Source organism: Corticium candelabrum, chromosome 16 (genome assembly GCF_963422355.1).
Source record: "Corticium candelabrum chromosome 16, ooCorCand1.1, whole genome shotgun sequence".
Classification (NCBI taxonomy): Eukaryota; Metazoa; Porifera; class Homoscleromorpha; order Homosclerophorida; family Plakinidae; genus Corticium; species Corticium candelabrum.
In genome coordinates this window covers 5,151,194-5,171,944 of record NC_085100.1, presented here as the reverse complement: position 1 = coordinate 5,171,944, position 20,751 = coordinate 5,151,194, and the positions used below count along the sequence as shown (strand labels likewise).

Genomic DNA, 20,751 nt, shown 5'->3' with positions numbered 1-20,751 from the left:
TAGTTTTCATCGGAGGTTTCGTCGTTTATTTCCTGCTGCCTAGCCTCCACAACGTTCACTGTGTGCGAATTCCGTTGGCTCTTGGATTTAGAGTTTCTCAATAACCCTTTGCCATACACACGGCGTTGTTTGCTTCTTGTCCGCCCTGATTACTGCACGGCATGCTTGTTGGATGTGACCAATTTTCTTGCAAGCGTGACAGGTGGCACCCCTGAAAGGGCATTTATTTTCTGAATGATCCCTATCTTCGAACTTCCAGACCAGAAAGAGAGAGAGAACTCTAGGCTGGACCAAACGATACCAAAATGATTTCGGAAGTACTTATCAAAAAGCGATGCTAAATGGAAGTCTAACAGCCTAAGATCGTTTTACGTAGTTCAATAATGAGATGGAAAGATACCGTGCTTTTGCATTACACAAACATATCATTTGTAAATGCCATGAGATCTCACGAACAAAGAAGAGACGTCTGCCGTGTTTGTGGCAATATCTTGGTGGACGGGCATGAAACGACGACTCTTTGATTCTTCGGCAGAACTTTAGTTAGTCTAACCGCTCGACTAGCGAGACTACCGCTTGACCAGTTGTCAAAGGTGATGGTCTAGCGACGCTTCTGCGGATGTCCTGTCACCGCAAGCTTGAAAGATCAAAGAACTGGACCTGAAATTAAAACTAAGACGCTTGCGTGCACCAGAGTCTCTAATCACGACTCTGGCATGCATTTAGCGCCTCTGGTGTGCACTTAGCGCCCACGAGGATTTCACACGCGCGTAATCAGCGCTAGTCCACTTAGCATACTGCTAAACCAATCAGAATTTGCAACCGACATTCCGGTTCTAAGACGCTGATTGGCTTAGAAGGCTGTTTCTGAAATCATTTTAGTACATCGTTCTGGTCCAGAACAGAGTTCGCGCGCTATCTGGTCTGGAAGTTCGAAGTTAGATGATCCCCTGTGCATCTGTACTGTAGCATCTGTGGGTCGGTCGGGAACTAACATAACGAACGGCTGTATGCTCAGCATCCGGGTGGTTGCCCACCCCGCTCCATTGTAGAGTCTCAATATCTTTAGAGGCTTGTTCGATGGCAATGCACTTCTTAACAGCAGAGTCAAAAGTTATCTCCGTTAGCTTTTCTGCCAGCAGTGATCGGAGCATTCCATCATTCCGAATATCAGCTATGAAGCGATCACGCAGCCGTTCGTTCCGCATTTCATCTGTAAATTTGCAGTAGGAAGAGAGATGTTTCAACGCCGTGACATAGTCGGTTACTGATTTCTGGGGCTGGCGCACTCGATTGTTATTCATACCTGCTAACAAGTGCCAGTCTCTCCGGTTTGACATGAGCTTTCATCACTTGGACTATTCTCTCCCATGTCACACTTGGATCAGTGAGTTTCTCTGGGGCGATTAGATCCTTGATTATTTGCCTATATCGTTCCCCAAGAAAAGAATTCTAGCTGTTCCGTATAATTTTCCCAGTCACTGCCTTGGACGTTCACTGCCTTGGGCGTCCACCACCTTCCCCGACGTGCATGACCGTTTTCCCGGTTCTTGACCCCTAAGGGACCCCTCCTTGCTCTGCCATTCGTACTGACTTCGGTACCACCAATGTGTACTGCTAGTGGTGGAGTGGGCTGATGTCCAGTTATAACGTCTGTCTGTCGAAAAAATGCAGCGTCTCACCTCTGGCTGTCTTGGACATGCGTAGATCACGAAGTCCTCGTTGCCAGTGTTGCGTCGCAAACCATTGGAGACTCGTGAATTGAAATACCAAAACACTGTATTTCTACTACTACAGTAGATCCCGCTCAAAACTAGAATTCAACAATACGCATGCGCATAATACCACGCCTAGTACACAAAAATTATTTGGGCGTTAACAAAAGGACGGCAAAGCGAAGATCCTGTGAGCGACACGAAAATCCCGTGAGCGAAGATCCAAACTGGCAATTCGATCGGCATTAGCTAAGATCTCGTCAGTAGGCTGGATCGGCGAGTGTTTCAAGTACTGCATGTACCATTTAATAACACGTAACGAATGAATGGAGAAGCCGTGAGCGGCTTCGACAACGGCGAAGATCCCACGAAACTGGCAGGTCGGCACGTGCTTGCGACTCTACGTTGTTTACACGCAGGGAAAGGCGTGGCGAACTGCATGTCAAATTTTACAGTAAAAACGTCATCCCAACGTCGTCCGAACGAGCTATAGCGCCAAAGCGATAGTCAAAGATCATAACTTTGCGTAGCCATGCAAGATGATGTAAAAATTGCGGCATCTTATGAAAGCATTTCAGAGGTTATCCCAAAGTGAAAATCGGAGCTATGTGCCGAGCGTAGCGACGCTTCTAATCCGGGTCACCCAACAGAAAGGAGCGTGGTTATATCAACCTATCAAACTCTCGATATATATATATATATATATATATATATATATATATATATATATATCTGTGTGTACACGCGAACCTCAAAAAACAAATACGGTTAGAGCGCGGCCCCGTTCCTCGGACACCATCATATTCCGGACGCGAGTTCTCAGTTATCCGTTTTTGAACGCAGTCCCTAACACATCATAAATGTAGGTATCCAAGTTGTAATTGAGCACACCAAAAGAGAGCATTGTACCTCTTCTCTGCTTAGAGTGAGATTGAAAACTGTGCGAAGCCTTGCATACCCCGTTCATCGGACAAACGCATCGTTCACCGGACAGTAGCGTTTATATTGCACACACGCATCCTTCAGCCTAGTTACTTATACATCACTAATCAACAACTCTTTACCTACAAATCGTGTTGTTACCCTGCATGTCAGCCAAGATCTGTATGAGTTACAGTCGGTCAAACGCCAGAGGTAACGGCCCCAATCGTTGGACACCCATTTTCCTGTCTTCCTACCTTCTCAGCAACAGGTCTAGGTTTCAAATAACTGCAGTTGACTAAATTCAGCTATCTGAAACGCCGCAGAACGCAGAGCACTTGCCTAGAGTGCTTGATGGCAATTCTGAGCCATTTCTCCTACAACCACGCCCCACTAGGACGTGTAAAAGATGTCGCTTGAACGAACTAGTCGTTCAACAAAGAAGACGACAACCGAAACCGATGAGAGGGCAGGATTGAAGTGCTAAAACGCTCTTTTACCCTTTACAAAGCAAGTCGATCGCTGCGTAGCGCGCGTTGACAAGGACTTGACGTTATCTAATTCAACTTTACCTAGGAGAAGCAGGGGTGAAGATTCTAGCTGCTCTGATAGTAAACAAAGTTCCTGCATTCAGTACAGCTGGTTGTACCAACGATGACGTGCTGCACTTCGTGACGGTGCAAGGTCAGGCAAAGGTAGATATCAAACTGAGATAGAAACACCTGCACACGTCTTAGTCAGAGCCAAGTAACAATTTAGGCGCCTTGAAAGGAAAGCACAGGCTGTTCCTGTGCGAGTTGGAAGAATGTGCTCACCGCAAAGCTCGAACATGGATGACGTGAATCGTCTGCTACATCCGGTGCATCAAGCCTGTGCAATTGCGCTGCAAGACACTCAGGAGTTCAAATTCTTACCCTGGGAAGACTAGACAGTACTGGAGGGCTAGTAGATGCCAACAGAGTGAGCTTGTCAGCAGAGAAAATTCAGCAGTTTCCGCTACTAACCGTTGCTGAGTCAAATAAAGGTCAAACGCATTGGGGGCCGTATGATATTTCCTTCCAACTCTCTCTCATGACATTTTTACCTGCAGACTGGTGCTGCAAAGAAAAAACGACTGTCCGACGAAAGGGGCGTTACCTCGACTCAATGAGCGTGCGCTATCTCTCCTGGAGAGTAGAAAACGGAGACAGTGATAGTGTTGTTGTGTTAGCTAGTCACCTATAAACCTATCTCAGGTGCGAAGTTGCAGAATGGCCTTTGCGTTTTCATGGGGGAGGTCGTGTCCGGTGAATGATTGTGGTGTCCGATGACCGGGGTCGCAGAGAAGGATCACGTTTACCGTCCTAGCATAACCGTTTCAAGCCTTTGGAAGTCCCACGTCTGGAATCACAGTCTTTACTAATCCTTCTTACTGTGGCCTCTAGCAAAGCTCAGTCTTACTTCGTTTACTTCTTGCATGGCTGTCCGATGATTGATGGTGTCCGATAACAGGGGCGTCGCTCTACTGTCTAGCTAGGGTTCGTTCGATTGGGCTCTTCGAACCAGCAGCAGAGTCGGTAGAGTTGGTTCTTCCGACTATAGCGGCACGGCAGAACTGCAGAGGCTGGAAGGGGGGTTGCACACGGAGCCTCGAGCCCAATCGAACGCACCCTAGGGCGCGGCGTTTCAGTAGAAAGTTAGAAAACTCCGTTGCGACGTGTTACTCACCAACACGAGGTGCCTACGAATACCGTAAAACTAGTATACTATCGGTACCATCTCTACGAACTCGCTATTTCAGTCTGGCAGCCGCCGGAGATGTCCAGCCTCGGCCTCCCAGACCTGTGTAGCGCTGATTCAAAATCGAGTCTGGGATAGTACTAGGCTCGAGAGTCCAGCCGGTCATTTCCCCCCGCGGCAGAGAAAGACGGTCACTCCCCCCGCAGCGGAGAAAGACGGTCTTTCTCCGCCGTGGGGGAAGTGACCGACTGGACTCTAGGATAGTACCGCCTCTTCTCAAGGACCAGCACTAGTGTGCAGTTTCAGAAATGCATACCTTTCCTGCTGAAGACATTTAATGCATGTCGTGTACTGGTAGTGATCTGCTGTCTACCGAAGAGTACTGTGCACAAACGACGACTTCTCGTATAGTGCGCTCTTCACGCAAAATCACGTTCCTACACATTGTAGTTTGTATTCTGCGCCTGTCAACGGCAGTAATGACACCTTTTAGCTACTAGCAGAGCCGTTTGTTCTAGAATATAGTTACGAACCGATGCTTCAACATCTACACCAACCATGACCAGCTGCATGCACGACTTCATGATCACGTCTACTAGACAAAGTCTCACTGTGAATTCATGGAGTTTTGTCGCGATTTCGCGGCAAGTCACATCGAATCCGCGACGCCGACGAATCCTACCGGATGCGCGCATCGCGAATTTTCATCGCGAATTCGCGGCTACGCGCGACGATCGACTAGACAGCGACTCGCAGCGGATTCGGGGCACATGCCGATCGCGTCCGCGGCAAATTGAAGTTTTTCCTAGAGTCGTTGTCTACTACCGCACAAATGACAAAACCGTAACTACATGGGTCTGGAAAGCCGAGGCTAAGAAGCGTCTAGCGCGCAAGAGGCCTGGGTACGAGGCTAGTTCGCGTCACGACAGCGCGAGAAGAGGGCCTGGGTACGAGGCTCTGCGAGCCTCGTGATCTTTGGGTACACACTGTACTAGTGATAAGATCTAGAATGAAAAGAGCGAAGTCTGGATTGCTGAAAAAGACACTGAAACGAGCAAGAGTGCGAGAAGTGAGAAGACTTTCTAGACAAGCGCAAAGACTCAGAACTAAAAAGTAAGTTTTGAAAAAGTATAATTAATTAAGGTTTCAGCGGTCAGAGCTCTACTAGTAGGCAGTTTAGGCATCTCCATTTGGCGCATTGAAAAGATTTAAATTGCTTCACGTTCTAGTCACATTTTACATAACTACCACAGAAAGCGAATTCTAAGACATGTGACGGATCTACAAGCTCTAATTCCTTATATCAACGACATGCAAACACTCTGTGTGTGTGTGTGTGTGTGCGTGTGTGTGTGTGTGTGTGTGTGTGTGTGTGTGCGTGCGTGCGTGTGTGCGTGTGTGCGTGCGTGCGTGTGTGCGTGCTTGCGCGTATGTAATACATCACGAAGTCTGCTTTTCTGCCTGGTTGAATTTCCAAATAATTATGAACACTTTGAAGATTTTGTATAAATACACCAGTGGAGCTGTGAGAGCATATGGCAAGGTGTCTCTAATGATTATTTGATTGGAAATGGTGTTAGACAGGGTGATGTGTTGGCACCTATGTTGTCTTAATCTATTTGTACACTGTTGTCAGCATTGCTCTGCAGAAACTCCCAGGGAATGCTGAATGGACTTACCATCTTGTTCAACACAAGGCTAGGGTTAATAGGGAACATGCAGAAAGCAAATGATGGACCAATCCTTGATCCCAGACTTTGAGTGTGCTGATGACATGTGTATATCGATCTAGACCTGAGTTGTAACCAAATGGGATTTTTGTCAGTGAAAGTGAATACAGGCTGAGATTTCTGTCTGATAATCTAAGAGGGGGAATCAATTTATCATCTTCATCTAGATTGTAAGCAATTTTGCATACAGATGCAGATGTGTCTAACAGAGACGATAAAATAGGACTTATCTTGGGAACCTCTCGAGTAGTGCTTGGATCGTGTGCACCCATCCAGCCATAAAGGCAGCCGGCCAAATTGTCTCGAGAGACGAAATACCAATCCACCATTCCTCACAGGTAGCAACACCTGATCTCTCGAGAAGCTGGAGGCAGATTGTCCAGACCAATAATTTCTTGAATTTTTAAAGGCTAAGGTCATCATGCTTCTGAACTGCCTGTTGCAACAAGCTTAGGTTGAGGGTATTGATCATGCCAAGTGGTTGAGACGCGTGTAATGACAATGTCACCGAAAGGAAACTGAGCTCTGGCAATCCTGTAAGTTGCAGACTTGAAAACAAAACTCTGATCCCAAGTTTGCAGATGCCAAGCATGATTCACAAACAAAGCTGTCAGTACCAATGGGACAGCCCAGTACGATAGAGCCGGATGTAGAAATAGGACTAGGAGATGACTGGTCAATGCCTCCGTGTGTAAATATGTCACATTTTGATTGATTGATCTTTAAGTTGAGAGGTAAGAATAAGTTCTTAAGAGTTGTGAAACTTGAAGAGCTACGTTTTTGCTTCCTACAATGAAGACATCATCCAAATAGGCAAGAATTACAGTTTCTGGAAATTGGGCTTGCATGTTAACCAATGTAGAGTGGATTGAAGTAGCAAAAAGAGCAGGTCCCAATGGATTGCCTTGGTGTATCCCCTGTTGTGAAGGATGATATGTTTTGATCCTATCTGGAAGATGAGAGGACTTGCACTTCCATACATCTGTTTGACATGATGTAAGAGCTCATGGAAGTTGTCGGTTACTTCTGAAACAAGCATCTGTCCGCACTCTTAAAATCCTTTGGAAACATCAGACTTGATTAAAGTCCAAGACGGATTGGCATTAAGCAGAAGCTGGATATGGTGGACAATGAGCTCAGAGCCTGAAGATGTAGATATCCCATGCTGGATAGGGTCAAAATGGGACAAAAAAGATTCTTTGCAGTCAAAGCAGATAGCTTCAGCTGTCAGGCGTCAGAGGCATTATCCAAAGCAATGGGACAAACATCTCCATTCTCTTATGAATGGCTATGAGTCGTGATGCTGAGAACAGAGAGATGACATCTTCAGATATGCGACCTTAAGCAATAATAGAGCAGACCGTGAAAGACCATGACTAGTTGATCTGTTGAGCCAGAGCCTCTGGGCATCTACTAATAACTTTGGGAAATGCAGCCAGGGAGTGGCGAATCTTTGGACTACACTAGTCTGAAGACAATCAAAACTAATGTTATGGGTGGATGGATGCTGTGTGTGTGTGTGTGTGTGTGTGTGTGTGTGTGTGTGTGTGTGTGTGTGTGTGTGTGTGTGTGTGCATGCGTGTGGCATCTGTAGCTCAACTTGTTGAGTTGCAACATCTGGGATCTATGGGTCGTAAGTTGACGTTGGGAAGGAGCACAGGTATGTGTAGTTTCCTTCGGCAAGGAACTCACACACCAATGCCTCTCTTGCCTAAGTAGTGTAAATGAGTACCTGGTCTTAACTGAGATACATAGCAGCTACCAGCTGTGACTTGACAATCAGCCGCTGAAGTCCCCAATCCTCAATTGGTATCACAAGCCGGTACTTTGCAAATGTACCTGTTTCATGAATTGCTAGCATTGGCCAGAGTTTTCCTGAGTACAGTAGTGCTCAGGAGCCAATATAATAAGGCTGGAGAGTGACCTTAATGGCAGCTTTTGATGTTTGTTGTTTTTTACTCTGTGTGTGTGTGTGTGTGTGTGTGTGTGTGTGTGTGTGTGTGTGTGTGTGTGTGTGTGTGTGTGTGTGTGTGTGTGTGTGTGTGTGTGTGTGTGTGTGTGTGTGTGTCTGTATGTGTGCACGCGCACATGTGTTGTGCTATGGCTCAGTTGGTTAGAGTCATCCACTAGAGTGAGTACATTCGGGACCTGGCAGAGTTGCAAGTTCAAGTTACAGTGATGGCGAACTATGTCATAATGGCATAATTTCGTTGGGCAAGAAACTCACACACAATTGCCTCTCTCGACTCAGGAGTATAAATGAGTACATGGTCTTTGACTGGGGGACGAAGCGGCCATCGGCTGTGACATTACATCAACCACTGGGGTCCAGGTGAGACTTCCGAGTGCTCACACCACAGTTGGCTTCACAAGCCTGTGCTCCTGTGAGTACTTGGCCCAGCTCCAGGAGATTACTAGTGCGGGCCCAGAGTTCTCTTGAGTAGCACACGGGAGCCTAGCTGTTAGCTGGGGGCGTGACCAGTATCTGGCAGTTCCTAACGTTTTGTGTGTGTGTGCGCGTGCGTGCGTGCGTGCAAGCACATAAGGCAGTCTGTAATTGGAATTCCCTGACTGTGTCACTGAAGGAATCATTTGTCCAGCATCCCTTTGCTGTTAGTCTTTAGAAGGGACCTGTTGTGCTCATACGTGAAGATGGTTATATGATAATGGTGGTACACAGTATGTACACTGTCTACTGAATAACAATTGCTTGACCAGTATTATTGCTTGAAATTTACCAAAACTTAGTGCAACTACTACTTCCTCACTAGAGAATATAGACATGTTGTTTTAAGTAAAATTAGAGGCAATCTACGTTTCTTCTAGCTAATAAGACTATATTCATATATCCATAATATATTTCACATACATTTGTGTTAATTCAGTCACTTGAACATGAATGCAGAAGCTTTGTATGTACCATCATGTAGTTGGACCCCAAATGACTATGCAGGCGAGAACTATAGAAATATACAACTCAGTACAATTGGTTCATATGTCATGTTTGGGTTTTTCCTTTTGAAATAGTCAATATTAACTCAAAGTACGTTCGTGCTTGTTCTGTGATAAAACACTTGATGAGTTAGATATGTGTCACAGAGGAACTGACATGCAAGTAGCAAAGAATGAACGCAAAGCTGTTCGCATGCTAGAAGAGCTGCAGGCATTAAAGGTGAAAATTGAAAATTAGAGCATGTGTGTGAATCAGTCAGAACTGGCCTTCTTACAAGGACCTTGATATGACAGCACTCATAAAGGAACTTCAAGAATGCAAAAGCAGAATAAAAGTACACCACCAAGATGAACCGCAAGCAGGTATTACATTAATCAACCATTGCCATTGTGTTTACATATTATTACTTGTGCTTCAGATTTGGCCGAGAGAGCCAAAAGACGTTTGATGACCAATGATGTTGTTATGGAAGCAGTAGGAACACAGCCAGACACAGAGTCAGCTACTGTAAAGAGGTATTTATAGTATGTATAGTCATTAGTTGAACACTACATATCGGTGTTAGAACAGTGCAGTCGTCATAGAACATCCCATGCAATGAATGTCACAAAATTGTTTGTATTGTTTCCACTGACAGGACAACAGAATCAACTGGCACAGGCGAATTTGGTATTGAATTGCTAGCAAGACAAGATGTATCAAACAGCACAGATTCAACTGATACCACTAACAGTACACCAATAACTACATTCCTAAGCTGTGTTGGACACCAGTCATCAAAGGTGGCTGGAAAGATCACGGTCAGTAAATTGTGACAATTACAGAAGCCTACTATAATAGATATTTGTTCACCAGCATAAGAAAAACAGAAAAGGTCAGAGGGCAAGAAGAAAGTAAATGCCATCTGTAGTCTCTTTGCTACTGTGTAGATCGAACAGAAAGTTGTGTACAGATTGTGGCAAGAGAAGTTCGGCAGTAAAGCAAAGCACATTGATCACGGCATCACATCACAATATGCACGATGTTCACAGAGAAACAAGTTTGAACAACATGAAGCTGTCGCCACAACAGCAACTCTCACTTTACCAATACAAAGTAAGAAGACAAGAACAACGGCATCAGTGAGAACGACTGATCACCCATCATGGGAAGCAAGTAAAAGAAGACGGGCACAAGAACAAGCTATCAGTTCATTTAGTGGAACAAAGATAATTTTAGACTCAGACTAGTTGTTTAGCAGACTTACATATAGTTCAGTCGTCTATCAAACTATCTGATTAATTTCTAACATCTTATATAAACAATTTTATCTCAGATAGCACTATGGCCCGACTTTAGCCTGGCAGCTTCCAGCTTTTGTCTAATGACTCGAACTCTCTCCTCTTGTCGCCTCACTTCCTCCTCTGCAATCTCCAGTGACGAATCTGCCTGCTCAACTACACGACTCTGTGCTGGTGGATTGCCCCATTCAACAGGCATCCTCTGGAATGAGTGAAACCGATCAGTTCCAGCATGCTGTGTTTGAAACATGGGATGTCCGGGACTATAAACGGGTGGATATGAGTGACCAACAGCACCCACATGATAAGGCAAGAGATGAGGATACCCCACTGTGTTATGCATCACCGGAAATCGATAAGTAGCAGGAACATGGTGGCTGTATCCTCCAGCAGCAGGTTGAGTTAGAAATGACAAATTCACTGCAGGACTTTCCTGTTGCAGCCGATCAAGAAGAGCTTGAGACATTTTTGTCTTTGAGGCTACAGAAGGAGCTGACGTGTTTGGTTTCTTCTGGTCCCCACCATTCATTGCTTCACTTGTGCCAACATCAGGAATCTTGTCTTCAACATATACTGAATTCGAAGCATCAGTTAGCTGTCTACCAATTAAGTCACTGCTTTCCTTGTCATCCATTGTATCACCATTCATCTCATTATCAGCGTTAACTTTATTACAGTCTACAACTTGTACTTCACAACCGTCCATGCCGTATACAACCAGCCTATCTAGTCGTTTCATACAGAACCTTTGCTGTGGGAGAGGCTTTAGTGGCTGAACATCAGTCTTCATTGAAATATCAGGTGGAGTTGTCTTTCTGAAATCATGAGATTGTGGTAAAACACATGTCACTGGTTGCCTCACCAGCCCACAAATAACCCGGCTAGGAGGGGTCTTATTCTTCGGCAGTCCCCTCATTGCCCTCAGTCTTGGTGAACCAGCTCGAGTTGTTCTCTTTTTCTTACCAGTCGGAATATGACCACCAGTTCGAAAATCAAACTCCGTCAAATCTAATTTGTCTCCAAAGTGCGCCTGGAGCTGAGGCTTAGATCGGAATTTTTGCCCATCCGGACTATCAAATACGAAAAAGAAATCTGTTACCATGCAAACAGAATGAGACCTATCAGCTATCTCTCGTATAACAAGAAAAGTAACATCTTTAGTTGTTTTAGGTTAATATGTAGAAGTACAACTAAACTTTAGAACTCTAGAACAGTGCACACCTGTAGTAATAGACATCACTTTTACCAGCAGAAAGACCCGATTTTCTGAATACTACAAGACGTCGCCATCCCGTGGGCAAGTATGAACATGGCGTGTTCTCGTTATTCTCCTGTTCCGGCATTGTACGACAGTACGTCTTCGGCTGTGTTCCTTTTCAGAACGCTTGGCAGTTAGCATTAGCGTGCGTGGCTAGTAGGATATCTAGCGTGCGTTAGATCGAAATGGCAAGGCGGGATTTGTTTCTAGGCTTGTCTGCTTGGTTTTCTACTTCAGTTGCCTGTCAAACTCGGCAAATATGGAGTATGTAGCAATTAAATGTAGTTAGGGCTGCGTTAGTTGAAAATGTGATGCTTTAGTTGCTGGAAAAGGAATCATTGTTGATAATACATCAAAGGCAAACTTTTTGTTCAGTGATGATTCGTCTGCTGACGATACAGTAAGGTATTGACTCATTGATTTCAATGTTGGATTTACACTGTCACGTTACTTAGTTAATTCTAGCCTAACGTTTGGTGCACATACAAATATGTGGCTATTTCGCTCCTAGAGATCGACTTTTTCGTCGATTCACGCTACTAAATACTTTATTATTTATGCGTTTTAGCTGGTGGTAGCCGCATTTCATTTGCATCAAATCCAGACTTGCCAACTTAGCTAAATAGAATGCACGAGTTTGCAGCGTGAGATAAAATTATTAAACACGCTTACAATAACATTAATATCAATTAATGTTATGTCGCGATAAGCGTTAAATAATATATAATTATAATAATTTAATATTTGCATGCCTGCTCAGCCATTAATTAATTCATTAATTAAAGTACACGTAATTAAGTAAATTGCAATAAATGTATAACCGATTATTGTGCCTAATTAGCAACAGTTCTTCTAGCATCAACGCCAATCAGCCATAAGAACGAGATATATGCACATTGATTCTCACGACTAGTTGTGATGTTCTAGATTGTATTGTGTTGTAGCCTTCTTCCACTTTTTTTATCAACTTCTTTGGTAATCTTAGTCTCATGTAGCTAGACCCTTTCCTGCCATGTCATACCTTCGAACGAGAGAGGGTCTTTCTCAGACCTTTTCCACCGCTTCATACTTCTGGACGAGAAGGGTCTAGGCTACACCAGACTAGGGTAATTTTGTGTAACTAGGCCCTCCCCCTTTTCAACTTTCGGATAGTTTATAGAATTTTCATGACGGACTCCTTCTATATCCGGTTGGTTATTCTGACCAAATATAGGGCGCGTTTGATTGGGCTCTGTCAGCCTCTTTTGGAGAAATGATCGCCGGCAATACTCCACCTCAGCCGCGTTGAACAACCGTGGCACACAACCAGCGAATAGAAACAGTTTTGCGGCGATTTCCCACTGATGCCAGTATTATGTATCTTAGAGGATAGCTCACAATCTTAGCTTCTAATTGATGATGTGATATGCACATAATTCGATACTGTAATTTACTGTTTTAGTAGTCTTTGAAGACATTAGTGTTGATACTAATCACACTATATTATGTATTTGATGACATAAATTTGACAGGTACGTATAGATAGGTTTTTTATTACTTGGCGACTACTAATATGGCGACTAAGTGTACTGGTGACTAAAGTTCCGCTACTACATGTCCCACGACTAATTTTGGCGACTAACTGTCCTGCACCCAGAGCTGTAGAAGTTGGAAGAGGGGTGTGCACATGGAGCCTTTTCTGGAAGAGCCCAATCAAGCATAACTATAGAAAGCCGGATGGGGAGAGGGGCTGGCACACATAAAAATCTAGACATACATTGATATCAGGTGTAGAGAACAGGCACACCCATCATTAGTCACACCCATCAATGGTCAGAATGGGGGAGATTTGATGCCAAATGTAGGTAAGCAGGAGAATGGTCCCAAATATGTGAGTCTCCTGCTCAATGCGGGAAAGTTGGTAGCTCTGCAAATCACTGTACTTAAGATAATAGTAGAATCAGAGTTTATTCTACTTTTGAGTGCATTGTTATTAATATGTAATGTTTACACATGTAGAACCATGTAATAGTCTCAATGCCAGACTGCCCTGTGCACGTGAGGTGGCAAGGAAGGCTGGAAGAAAAGCACAATGCATATTTCAACATTTTTTCATCCATAGAGGGGGACGGTCTACAGAAAATTTGTAGAAAAGTGCAAAAAAACATGAATTGCTCTAGGCTTGAGTGTCCAGCTGGTCACCTCCCCTCCCTCCCCTCCCCCACAGAGGAGAAAGACCGGCTGGAGACATTCACCACTCAAAGGAAACTGCCGACTCTATCCTCCAATCAGGATTTTGCACGTTTGGTTAGTGTTTGTGCATGCATGTGCATTCACGATAATTGCTGATAGCAATGCATGTCACTATGGGCTCTCTACTAATGCATTTGTAACTGAGTAGTCAATTGCTTTTACCATCTGATATCACATTTTGTTAGCATGTGAGTTACACTTGCATGTCGTCTTCTCCTTTGTGTCTTCCTTTTCTTACTTCAAGGAATAGGCAGCGCTAGCCAAACAACTTCTAGTCACTCAGGGTGTCGTACGTTGCATGCACTGAACGAGTAGACCATCTACAAAGCGTGGTATTTTTGCACTCAACGCAGGGCGACGTGCAGAGCTATGATTTGCGTACGTTGCAGTTGACCTTTGGTTGGCCTCTGTGGTAAGCTTTGAGTCTAGCGCTCTTAGAACAAGAGGCAGACAACGAGAAGAGCTGGGAAGAGTCAACCTGTTGTTTGAGACTTCAATGGCACGTGTCGAGACGGCAGGCACTTACGCCAGAGAAATTACATTAGCAAAGAGCCAATAGTGACTTGCATCCCTTTTGAGGATGCACAAACATTGAATGGCACCCTGATTGGAGGACAGAGAGTCACCGGTTTGTTTGAGTGGTGAATGTCTCCAGCTAGTCTTTCTCCTTCCCTGGGGGGATATGGCTGGCTGGACACTCGAGCTTAATATTGCTCTGGTAATGCCATTCATTACTGCCAATTGCGAGCATGCTCTTTCAGCTATGAAGAGAGTGAAGACTCTACTTAGAAACCAAAGTTCTCAAGCTTTTGACCTTCGATAGTGATTCTCAAAGGCAATCCAAGCTTGTCTTCAATCAGTTTCTAGACAACAGTCAACATGAGTGGTAGCAGAAAGAACAGAAAAATTTCTGTTGATTAGCTAACAGAGAGCACTACTTTATTAGCAACGCAGATAGGATGTTAGAAATTAAGAAAATTGTTTGATAGAAGACTGAATTATATGTTAGTCTAACTAGTCTGAGTCTGAAATTATCTTGGTTTCACTAAATGAACTGATAGCTTGTTCTTGTGCCCGTCTTCTTTTACTTGCTTCCCATGATGGGTGATCAGTCGTTCTCACTGATGCCGTTGTTCTTGTCTTCTTACTTTGTATTGGTAAAGTGAGAGTTGCTGTTGTGGCGACAGCTTCATGTTGTTCAAATTTGTTTCCTGTGTACATCGTGCATATTGTGATGTGATGCCTTGATCAATGTGCTTTGCTTTACTGTCAAACTTCTCTTGCTACAGTCTGTACACAACTTTCTGTTCGATCTACACAGTAGCAAAGAGACTAGAGATGACATTTACTTTCTCCTTGCCCTCTGACCTTTTCTATTTTTCTTATGCTGGTGAACAAAATACCTATTATAGTAGGCTTCTGTAATTGTCACAATTTACTGACCGTGATCTTTCCAGCACTTGTGACGACTGGTGTTCAACGCAGCTTAGGAATGTAGTTATTGGTGTACTGTTAGTGGTATCAGTTGAATCTGTGCTGTTTGATACATCTTGTCTTGCTAGCAATCCAATACCAAATTTGTCTGTGCCAGTTGATTCTGTTGTCCTGTCAGTGGAAACAAATACAAACAATTTTGTGACATTCATTGCATGGGATGTTCTGAGACGACTGTTCTGTTCTACTACCATTCCTAACATCGATATGTAGTATTCAACTAATGACTATACATACTATACCTCTTCGCAGTAGCTGACTCTGTGTCTGGCTGTGTTTCTACTGCTTTCATAACAACATCATTGGTCATCAAACATCTTTTGGCTCTCTTAGCCAAATCTGAAACACAAGTAATTACAATATGTAAACACAATGGCAGTGGTTGATTAATGTAATAGGTCCACACTTGCAACTGGATCGTGATTCGATCGCGATAAATCCAGTCCACATCGGGAGGTGGTTTTGATCGTGATTCCAATTAGAAATTGTGGCCGTTACCTCCACGTTCACTACACCTGTAGTCGGAACATCTAACCTTCTTCACTTGTCTTTGTCCTTGCTCGCCTTACGTTGCTGTATCATCGCTTTCCACAAGCAAAGAACCCACACGTACACATCTGTCATCAATCACGTGATACTGAAAATGAGGCGGAGGTAGCGTTTTCGAAGTGCAGTGTGGACGCTCGCTGTCGTGATCGATTGCAATCAGCAGGATCAAGATTCGATCACGATCCTTTCTTATCTAGTGTGGACAGGACTTTATTTTCTCCGTAACCTCTTGTGACTTTGCCGTGCCTGCAACAGCTGCACCAAGACACGGTGGTCCATGTAGAAGTCCTCATAGATGCCACCATTATGACTAAAACTGGCAATGTAATTTTAAAGACTGGCATGCTCCCATGTCAAAACGTTATCTTTGAGGTGTTCTAATTGGGATTTGGCTTGAATTCTACTAACATAATCAAACTAATTAACGTAATGTTTTTGTAAACTGTCTTGGCATTTACTGGGCATCTCTAAGACTGTTAAATTTAGTATTTCAATTGTTTGCAATGTGCATGTGTTGTGAAGAATTCCTTCGGTGGTAAATAAAGTACCCATGTTAAATTCAGTCGAACGTTAACAAGACTTTGTTAAATTCAGCCTGGCATTGAAAGAACAATGTATAATATCACTTGGTTAGGTCTAGACTCTTAACACACGTTCACCCCGACTGTTTACTTCAATGTACACTGTTAGATTTAGCCAGATAGCACACTTTAGACATTAGACAAAATGGCCGCTTTGCTGAACTGCAACAGACATCCACTCGTCTTCTTAGGGTAAGGTGCATGACCTGTTTTAGCTTTACAAGTTCCCTTCGTCAAATGGCTATAGCTACACTAGCTGATCTAGTCAACGACACAATCTACTTCACTAGATGCAATGACACATCAGCTTATTACACTTCCTGCTTGTGTTGGTTATTGCAACAGGATTAGGCTATTTTGTCTTGCCATTCGTCTAACATCTAAAGCTTAAAATTTGAACATCGAAGAAAACAGTTGGAGCATATGGTATGCTTGTTAAAAAGTCTACACCTAATCAAGTGATTGAAGACATTATTCTGCATTGTTCTTTCAATGCCAGACTGAATTTAACGACTGAATTTAAAATGGGTACTTTATTTAACACATTTCGTAAAGAATTCAGTCGATGTTAAATAGAGTTTTGTAACAACATAGGTGTTAACACGTACTGAATTCATCATAACACATGCTTACTTTCCAACCAATTTGTGTACTAGCAATAACGCCCAGCAGCTAATTGAAGCATGTCAGCAATGTACAACACTAGGTTATCTATAGGGAAGTCTAGAAGTTGTCTACTGCATGTCTAGGGAATCTTAGTCTGATTTATGCTGGTTCCCACATTCTGCCAAGGGTAGGGGAAAGTCAGTAGTTTGTGTTGAGTTTGCTGGTGTATCACATCAATGTAACACCATTTAAAGCATCTCTGGTAGCAGTGAGTTCAATGGTACTTAGGACCAGTACTTATCATGATTTAGTTGTCTTTTCACTGCGATAACACTGCATATATAAAGTTAACTGGTCAGGTTGTGTTAGATAAGTAGAGTGGATATTTGGCATAGTGTCACACTGCTATACATGTGGAAATGACATCTTAATAATTGCCATGTTTGTCAGCAAGGTTGGGTGGACACAGCATCATCAACAACATTGTGATTAGTCTCGCGTAACCAGACCCCTTTCCGCCACGTCATACTTTTCCAGGCGAAATTACTATGAGATGTCAGAAATTTGTCATAGGAATTGCTTGAAGCAATTAGAGTTATACTAATTGTGTTGTAATCATGCTTATCTTAGCATATTCTAATAATGCTAGTTGCAATTTACATCCTGTGTTGCAGTATACACAAATCAGACGAGTACCAACGTGGAGAAGTGACTCTGTTTGCGAGCCAGTGGATTCATGCTGTCGTGGTTGCAGATGGTTGTGATTTGGTAGCTATTGGACCTTATGTGATGGGTCCATCTGTTATCAAAGATTTGGATGCAGCAGAGCATAAGTCAGTCATTGAGTTACTGTTGAGAGCTTGCTACTCATGGTAATTGTAAATACAAGGAAATCAAAGATGACAACAGAATCAGTACTTCTCAATCATTCTTGCATTGGAAATTTAAAAGATGGGACTACAGGAGAAGCCTGTATCGAACACAGTTATGCAACGTTATGCAATTGGGATGGTATGATATGTTGGAACTTGCACCTGTATTATGTAATATGTCTAGTTGGTTGTTCAGTATGTTTTATCTGCTATATTGTAGTTCTACTGATTAACCCAAGGTGTGCATGCACTAGGGTTACATTAGTGTTTAGTAGATGGACAGACACACAGATGGCCAATTGGAATGTAGCACATGACCTCATTGTTATCTATGGTGAAATTAGTGTGCAGATGTGGACAATCCCAGTGTTGCTAATCAATGTGTCCAGCCCCTTCTCACTCTTCATGCTATAAGGTGCCAGTTACTGAGTATGCCTAAGCAGCCGAGGGTTTAACACTTTAGTGCTTCTTCATTCTTACTATTACTTTGTAAGTGTTTGTTTTGAATGGAGTAGTATGTGATTCTAGCTGTACACTTTTGAGTTCCCCACAAAGGTAATATGGTGAAAACCTTATCAACAATGAAACAAATCATCTTACAAACCAACCAAACCAGTCTGGCATTGTGTGTCTGTGACAGTCTTATTTGACTGAAGGTCTGTTGGTGTGTGTGTGTGTGTGTGTGTGTGTGTGTGTGTGTGTGTGTGTGTGTGTGTGTGTGTGTGTGTGTGTGTGTGTGTGACAGTCTTATCTATATAGTAACACCTCGTGGTACTGTACGACCGACCTGCTGTCAGTACAACCGCATAACACGTGACCAATAAATGTCCTGTATGTTTAATATGGTGGGCGTGAATCAAGCTGCATAGCTATGGCACACAGGGTATTGAAGTATGAAGTACACGCATTGTAGTGCTTCAACATTTTCAATTGTTCTTGTATTATTATTAGGCATTGAAGTTTTGGCACATCTTTGCATTCCTGATGCTCAATTGCTGGAGTTTATGCCCAACCAAGATGGCTGCAGAGTTACAGTGAAAGCTCAAGAAGGATTTTGTTGATCTTTCTCATAGTATGAACAGAAACATCAGCAATGTCATATAAGACAGTATTTATGTAAGCAATGCGTACACATCACTGATTATGTCTCTACATATTAAGATGTAACGTTTTAATATTTATTTTGGCAACTAAATAATTGAAACAATAATTATATAGTGATGAATGGTTAAGCCTGGTTCACAGTACGACGCTGACGCCATGCCGACGTTGACGCTAATGCTAACGCTGGAATAGAAATGAATCCTATTCCAGCGTCAGCGTCAGTGTCAACATCAAAGGATGCCACTTGCGTCAAGGCAGTGTCTTTGATGTTGACGCTCAGCTGACCGTCAGCGTCAATACTGTGAACCGGGCTTTAGATTTATTTGTCCACTTTGTCACAGTTTAATTGGTAGCATTAAATTGTCTAAGATTCAGCTGATATACAATAACTGTATGTACACAACCTAGGATAATTGAAGTAACATGTATCAGAAAATTAAGGCAGCTGGAAATCAATCAAGCATTGATTTGCATCCTGTCTTTGTTGGCAAGGTGGAAAGATTGACAACTGAATATTTAATGTTATAGTGTAACACATGTATTACGTATACAACATTGTCAACACTACTATGAAGACATCACACCACCAGTCCTTTCGAATTCTTCATACTTTTGTGTAGCAGAGAAAGGTGTCTGCGGCTTTATGACTGTTAGAGCTTGTTGGAAATGATCATTTGTTACATGTTGACTATCTATATTCTCTCTCATGGCAAACAGAGCAGCTTCACGACACACAGCTACAACCTGTTAGAAGCACCAACAACAAAGCATCAAGCATCACAAGGCAACAGAGGTGCTGGATGACGTAATAGGCTTAAGGTAATTCTGACAGATTGCCATTGCAAATAGCGAGCATCAAAGTTAGTTCAGAGACAACAGTTTGTACGAATTGATGCAAAGTAATGTGCATTGACCAGTACCACTGTTTCAATCAATTGTCTGTATCTGTCTGGCTGTGTCTGCCTGTTTGTCTGTTTGTAAAAATCATATTTTACTTCTGCTCCAGAAAAACCTTCAGTCAACATCGCTAATTGCATAGCATCTACATCATCAGCAGTAGGAATTTGTCTAAACTGAATCTAAACAGCAAACAAAGCATTCAATATTAGAATCTAAAAACAATATGTTGTCTTTTGTACTTCATAGATTGCTTTTCTAGTTTCTAAGTCAGGTAATGGCACATACACTACATGATCTAGTCGACCAGGACGCATCAAAGCCTATAAACCAAAATCTCCAGTCAGTAAATCAAATGTCAGAAAGATGCCACTGTTGTACTTTATCAATCATATCAGGGCGGTTTGTTGCAGCTAAAACAGTCACATCCTGCAACTGTTCAATTCCATCCATTTCAGTAAGAAGTTGTGACAACACTTTGTCACCCACACTGCTTTCTTCTCTGTAACATATACCACAAACTGAATTTTATACCAGACAACCATGTTTTTGTACAATCGTGTAAGCAGCAATTCATCAATCAATTCAACAATAAGCATCGTATACAAGAGTAAGCAAATGTCTCAAAAGCTCAAATGTCCAGCAAAAACGTTCTTGTGAAGTCTTACTGCACAAGCAAAATAACAAGCTTACCTTCAAGCTAAACTTGGGTATTTTATGACTAACAACAAAGTGTTGCCTAGACATTACAGCAAAGGAACTAATCATAAAAAATTGGTTATTAAACCCATTAAAATCCGGACACACAACAAGTAAGATGCTTGATCTTCTAAAACAAAA

At 42.9% G+C, this 20,751-nt stretch overlaps 5 protein-coding genes across 10 annotated transcripts in view; 2 read left to right on the top strand and 3 right to left on the bottom strand.

The window, feature by feature from the left end:
• The first annotated feature begins 5,306 nt into the window (after positions 1–5,306).
• On the top strand, positions 5,307–10,267 carry LOC134191970 (serum response factor-binding protein 1-like). Of its 3 annotated transcripts, XM_062660622.1 has the most exons (9): positions 5,307–5,468; positions 8,971–9,038; positions 9,113–9,128; positions 9,185–9,257; positions 9,316–9,400; positions 9,457–9,553; positions 9,676–9,838; positions 9,894–9,931; positions 9,991–10,267. In XM_062660622.1, exons 1-9 carry the CDS (start codon positions 5,365–5,367, stop codon positions 10,265–10,267), a joined length of 921 nt encoding a protein of 306 aa, XP_062516606.1. In that variant the 5' UTR covers positions 5,307–5,364. The 3 variants fall into 3 exon arrangements, with proteins under 3 accessions (XP_062516606.1, XP_062516607.1, XP_062516608.1); XM_062660623.1 differs by lacking the exons at positions 8,971–9,038; positions 9,113–9,128; XM_062660624.1 differs by lacking the exons at positions 8,971–9,038; positions 9,113–9,128 and having other exon boundaries at positions 5,347–5,468; positions 9,172–9,257.
• A 47-nt stretch (positions 10,268–10,314) lies between these two features.
• On the bottom strand, positions 10,315–11,711 carry LOC134191969 (uncharacterized). The gene is made up of 2 exons (XM_062660621.1): positions 11,540–11,711; positions 10,315–11,388 (listed from the first exon to the last, which is right to left on the bottom strand). Exons 1-2 carry the CDS (start codon positions 11,659–11,661, stop codon positions 10,350–10,352), a joined length of 1,161 nt encoding a protein of 386 aa, XP_062516605.1. The 5' UTR covers positions 11,662–11,711; the 3' UTR covers positions 10,315–10,349.
• Positions 11,712–11,745: 34 nt separating this feature from the next.
• On the top strand, positions 11,746–19,121 carry LOC134192567 (telomere repeats-binding bouquet formation protein 2-like). 2 transcript variants are annotated; one of them, XR_009971943.1, is made up of 6 exons: positions 11,746–11,840; positions 11,897–11,981; positions 17,713–17,871; positions 17,928–18,049; positions 18,670–18,801; positions 18,862–19,121. XR_009971943.1 is itself a non-coding variant. In XM_062661307.1 (5 exons), the coding sequence occupies exons 1-5, from the start codon at positions 11,762–11,764 to the stop codon at positions 18,969–18,971; spliced, it is 555 nt and encodes a 184-aa protein (XP_062517291.1). In that variant the 5' UTR covers positions 11,746–11,761; the 3' UTR covers positions 18,972–19,121. The 2 variants fall into 2 exon arrangements, 1 of the variants encoding a protein (XP_062517291.1); XM_062661307.1 differs by lacking the exon at positions 18,670–18,801.
• Positions 14,688–15,940, bottom strand: LOC134192543 (uncharacterized). Of its 2 annotated transcripts, none has more exons than XM_062661282.1 (5): positions 15,709–15,940; positions 15,545–15,641; positions 15,252–15,413; positions 15,158–15,195; positions 14,688–15,098 (listed from the first exon to the last, which is right to left on the bottom strand). In XM_062661282.1, the coding sequence occupies exons 2-5, from the start codon at positions 15,610–15,612 to the stop codon at positions 15,007–15,009; spliced, it is 360 nt and encodes a 119-aa protein (XP_062517266.1). In that variant the 5' UTR covers positions 15,613–15,641; positions 15,709–15,940; the 3' UTR covers positions 14,688–15,006. The 2 variants fall into 2 exon arrangements, with proteins under 2 accessions (XP_062517266.1, XP_062517267.1); XM_062661283.1 differs by having other exon boundaries at positions 14,688–15,112; positions 15,177–15,195.
• A 136-nt stretch (positions 19,122–19,257) lies between the features above and the next one.
• LOC134191730 (ATPase family gene 2 protein homolog A-like) overlaps positions 19,258–20,751 on the bottom strand; it is a 42,350-nt gene continuing 40,856 nt past the window's right edge. For both annotated transcript variants that reach the window (XM_062660341.1, XM_062660342.1), the window contains exons 16-19: positions 20,293–20,413; positions 20,154–20,234; positions 20,010–20,093; positions 19,258–19,758 (exon numbers count right to left, since the gene is read on the bottom strand). In XM_062660341.1, coding sequence (XP_062516325.1) covers positions 19,582–19,758; positions 20,010–20,093; positions 20,154–20,234; positions 20,293–20,413 — 463 coding nt within the window. In that variant the 3' untranslated portion in view covers positions 19,258–19,581. The remainder of the gene's footprint in view (positions 19,759–20,009; positions 20,094–20,153; positions 20,235–20,292; positions 20,414–20,751) is intronic.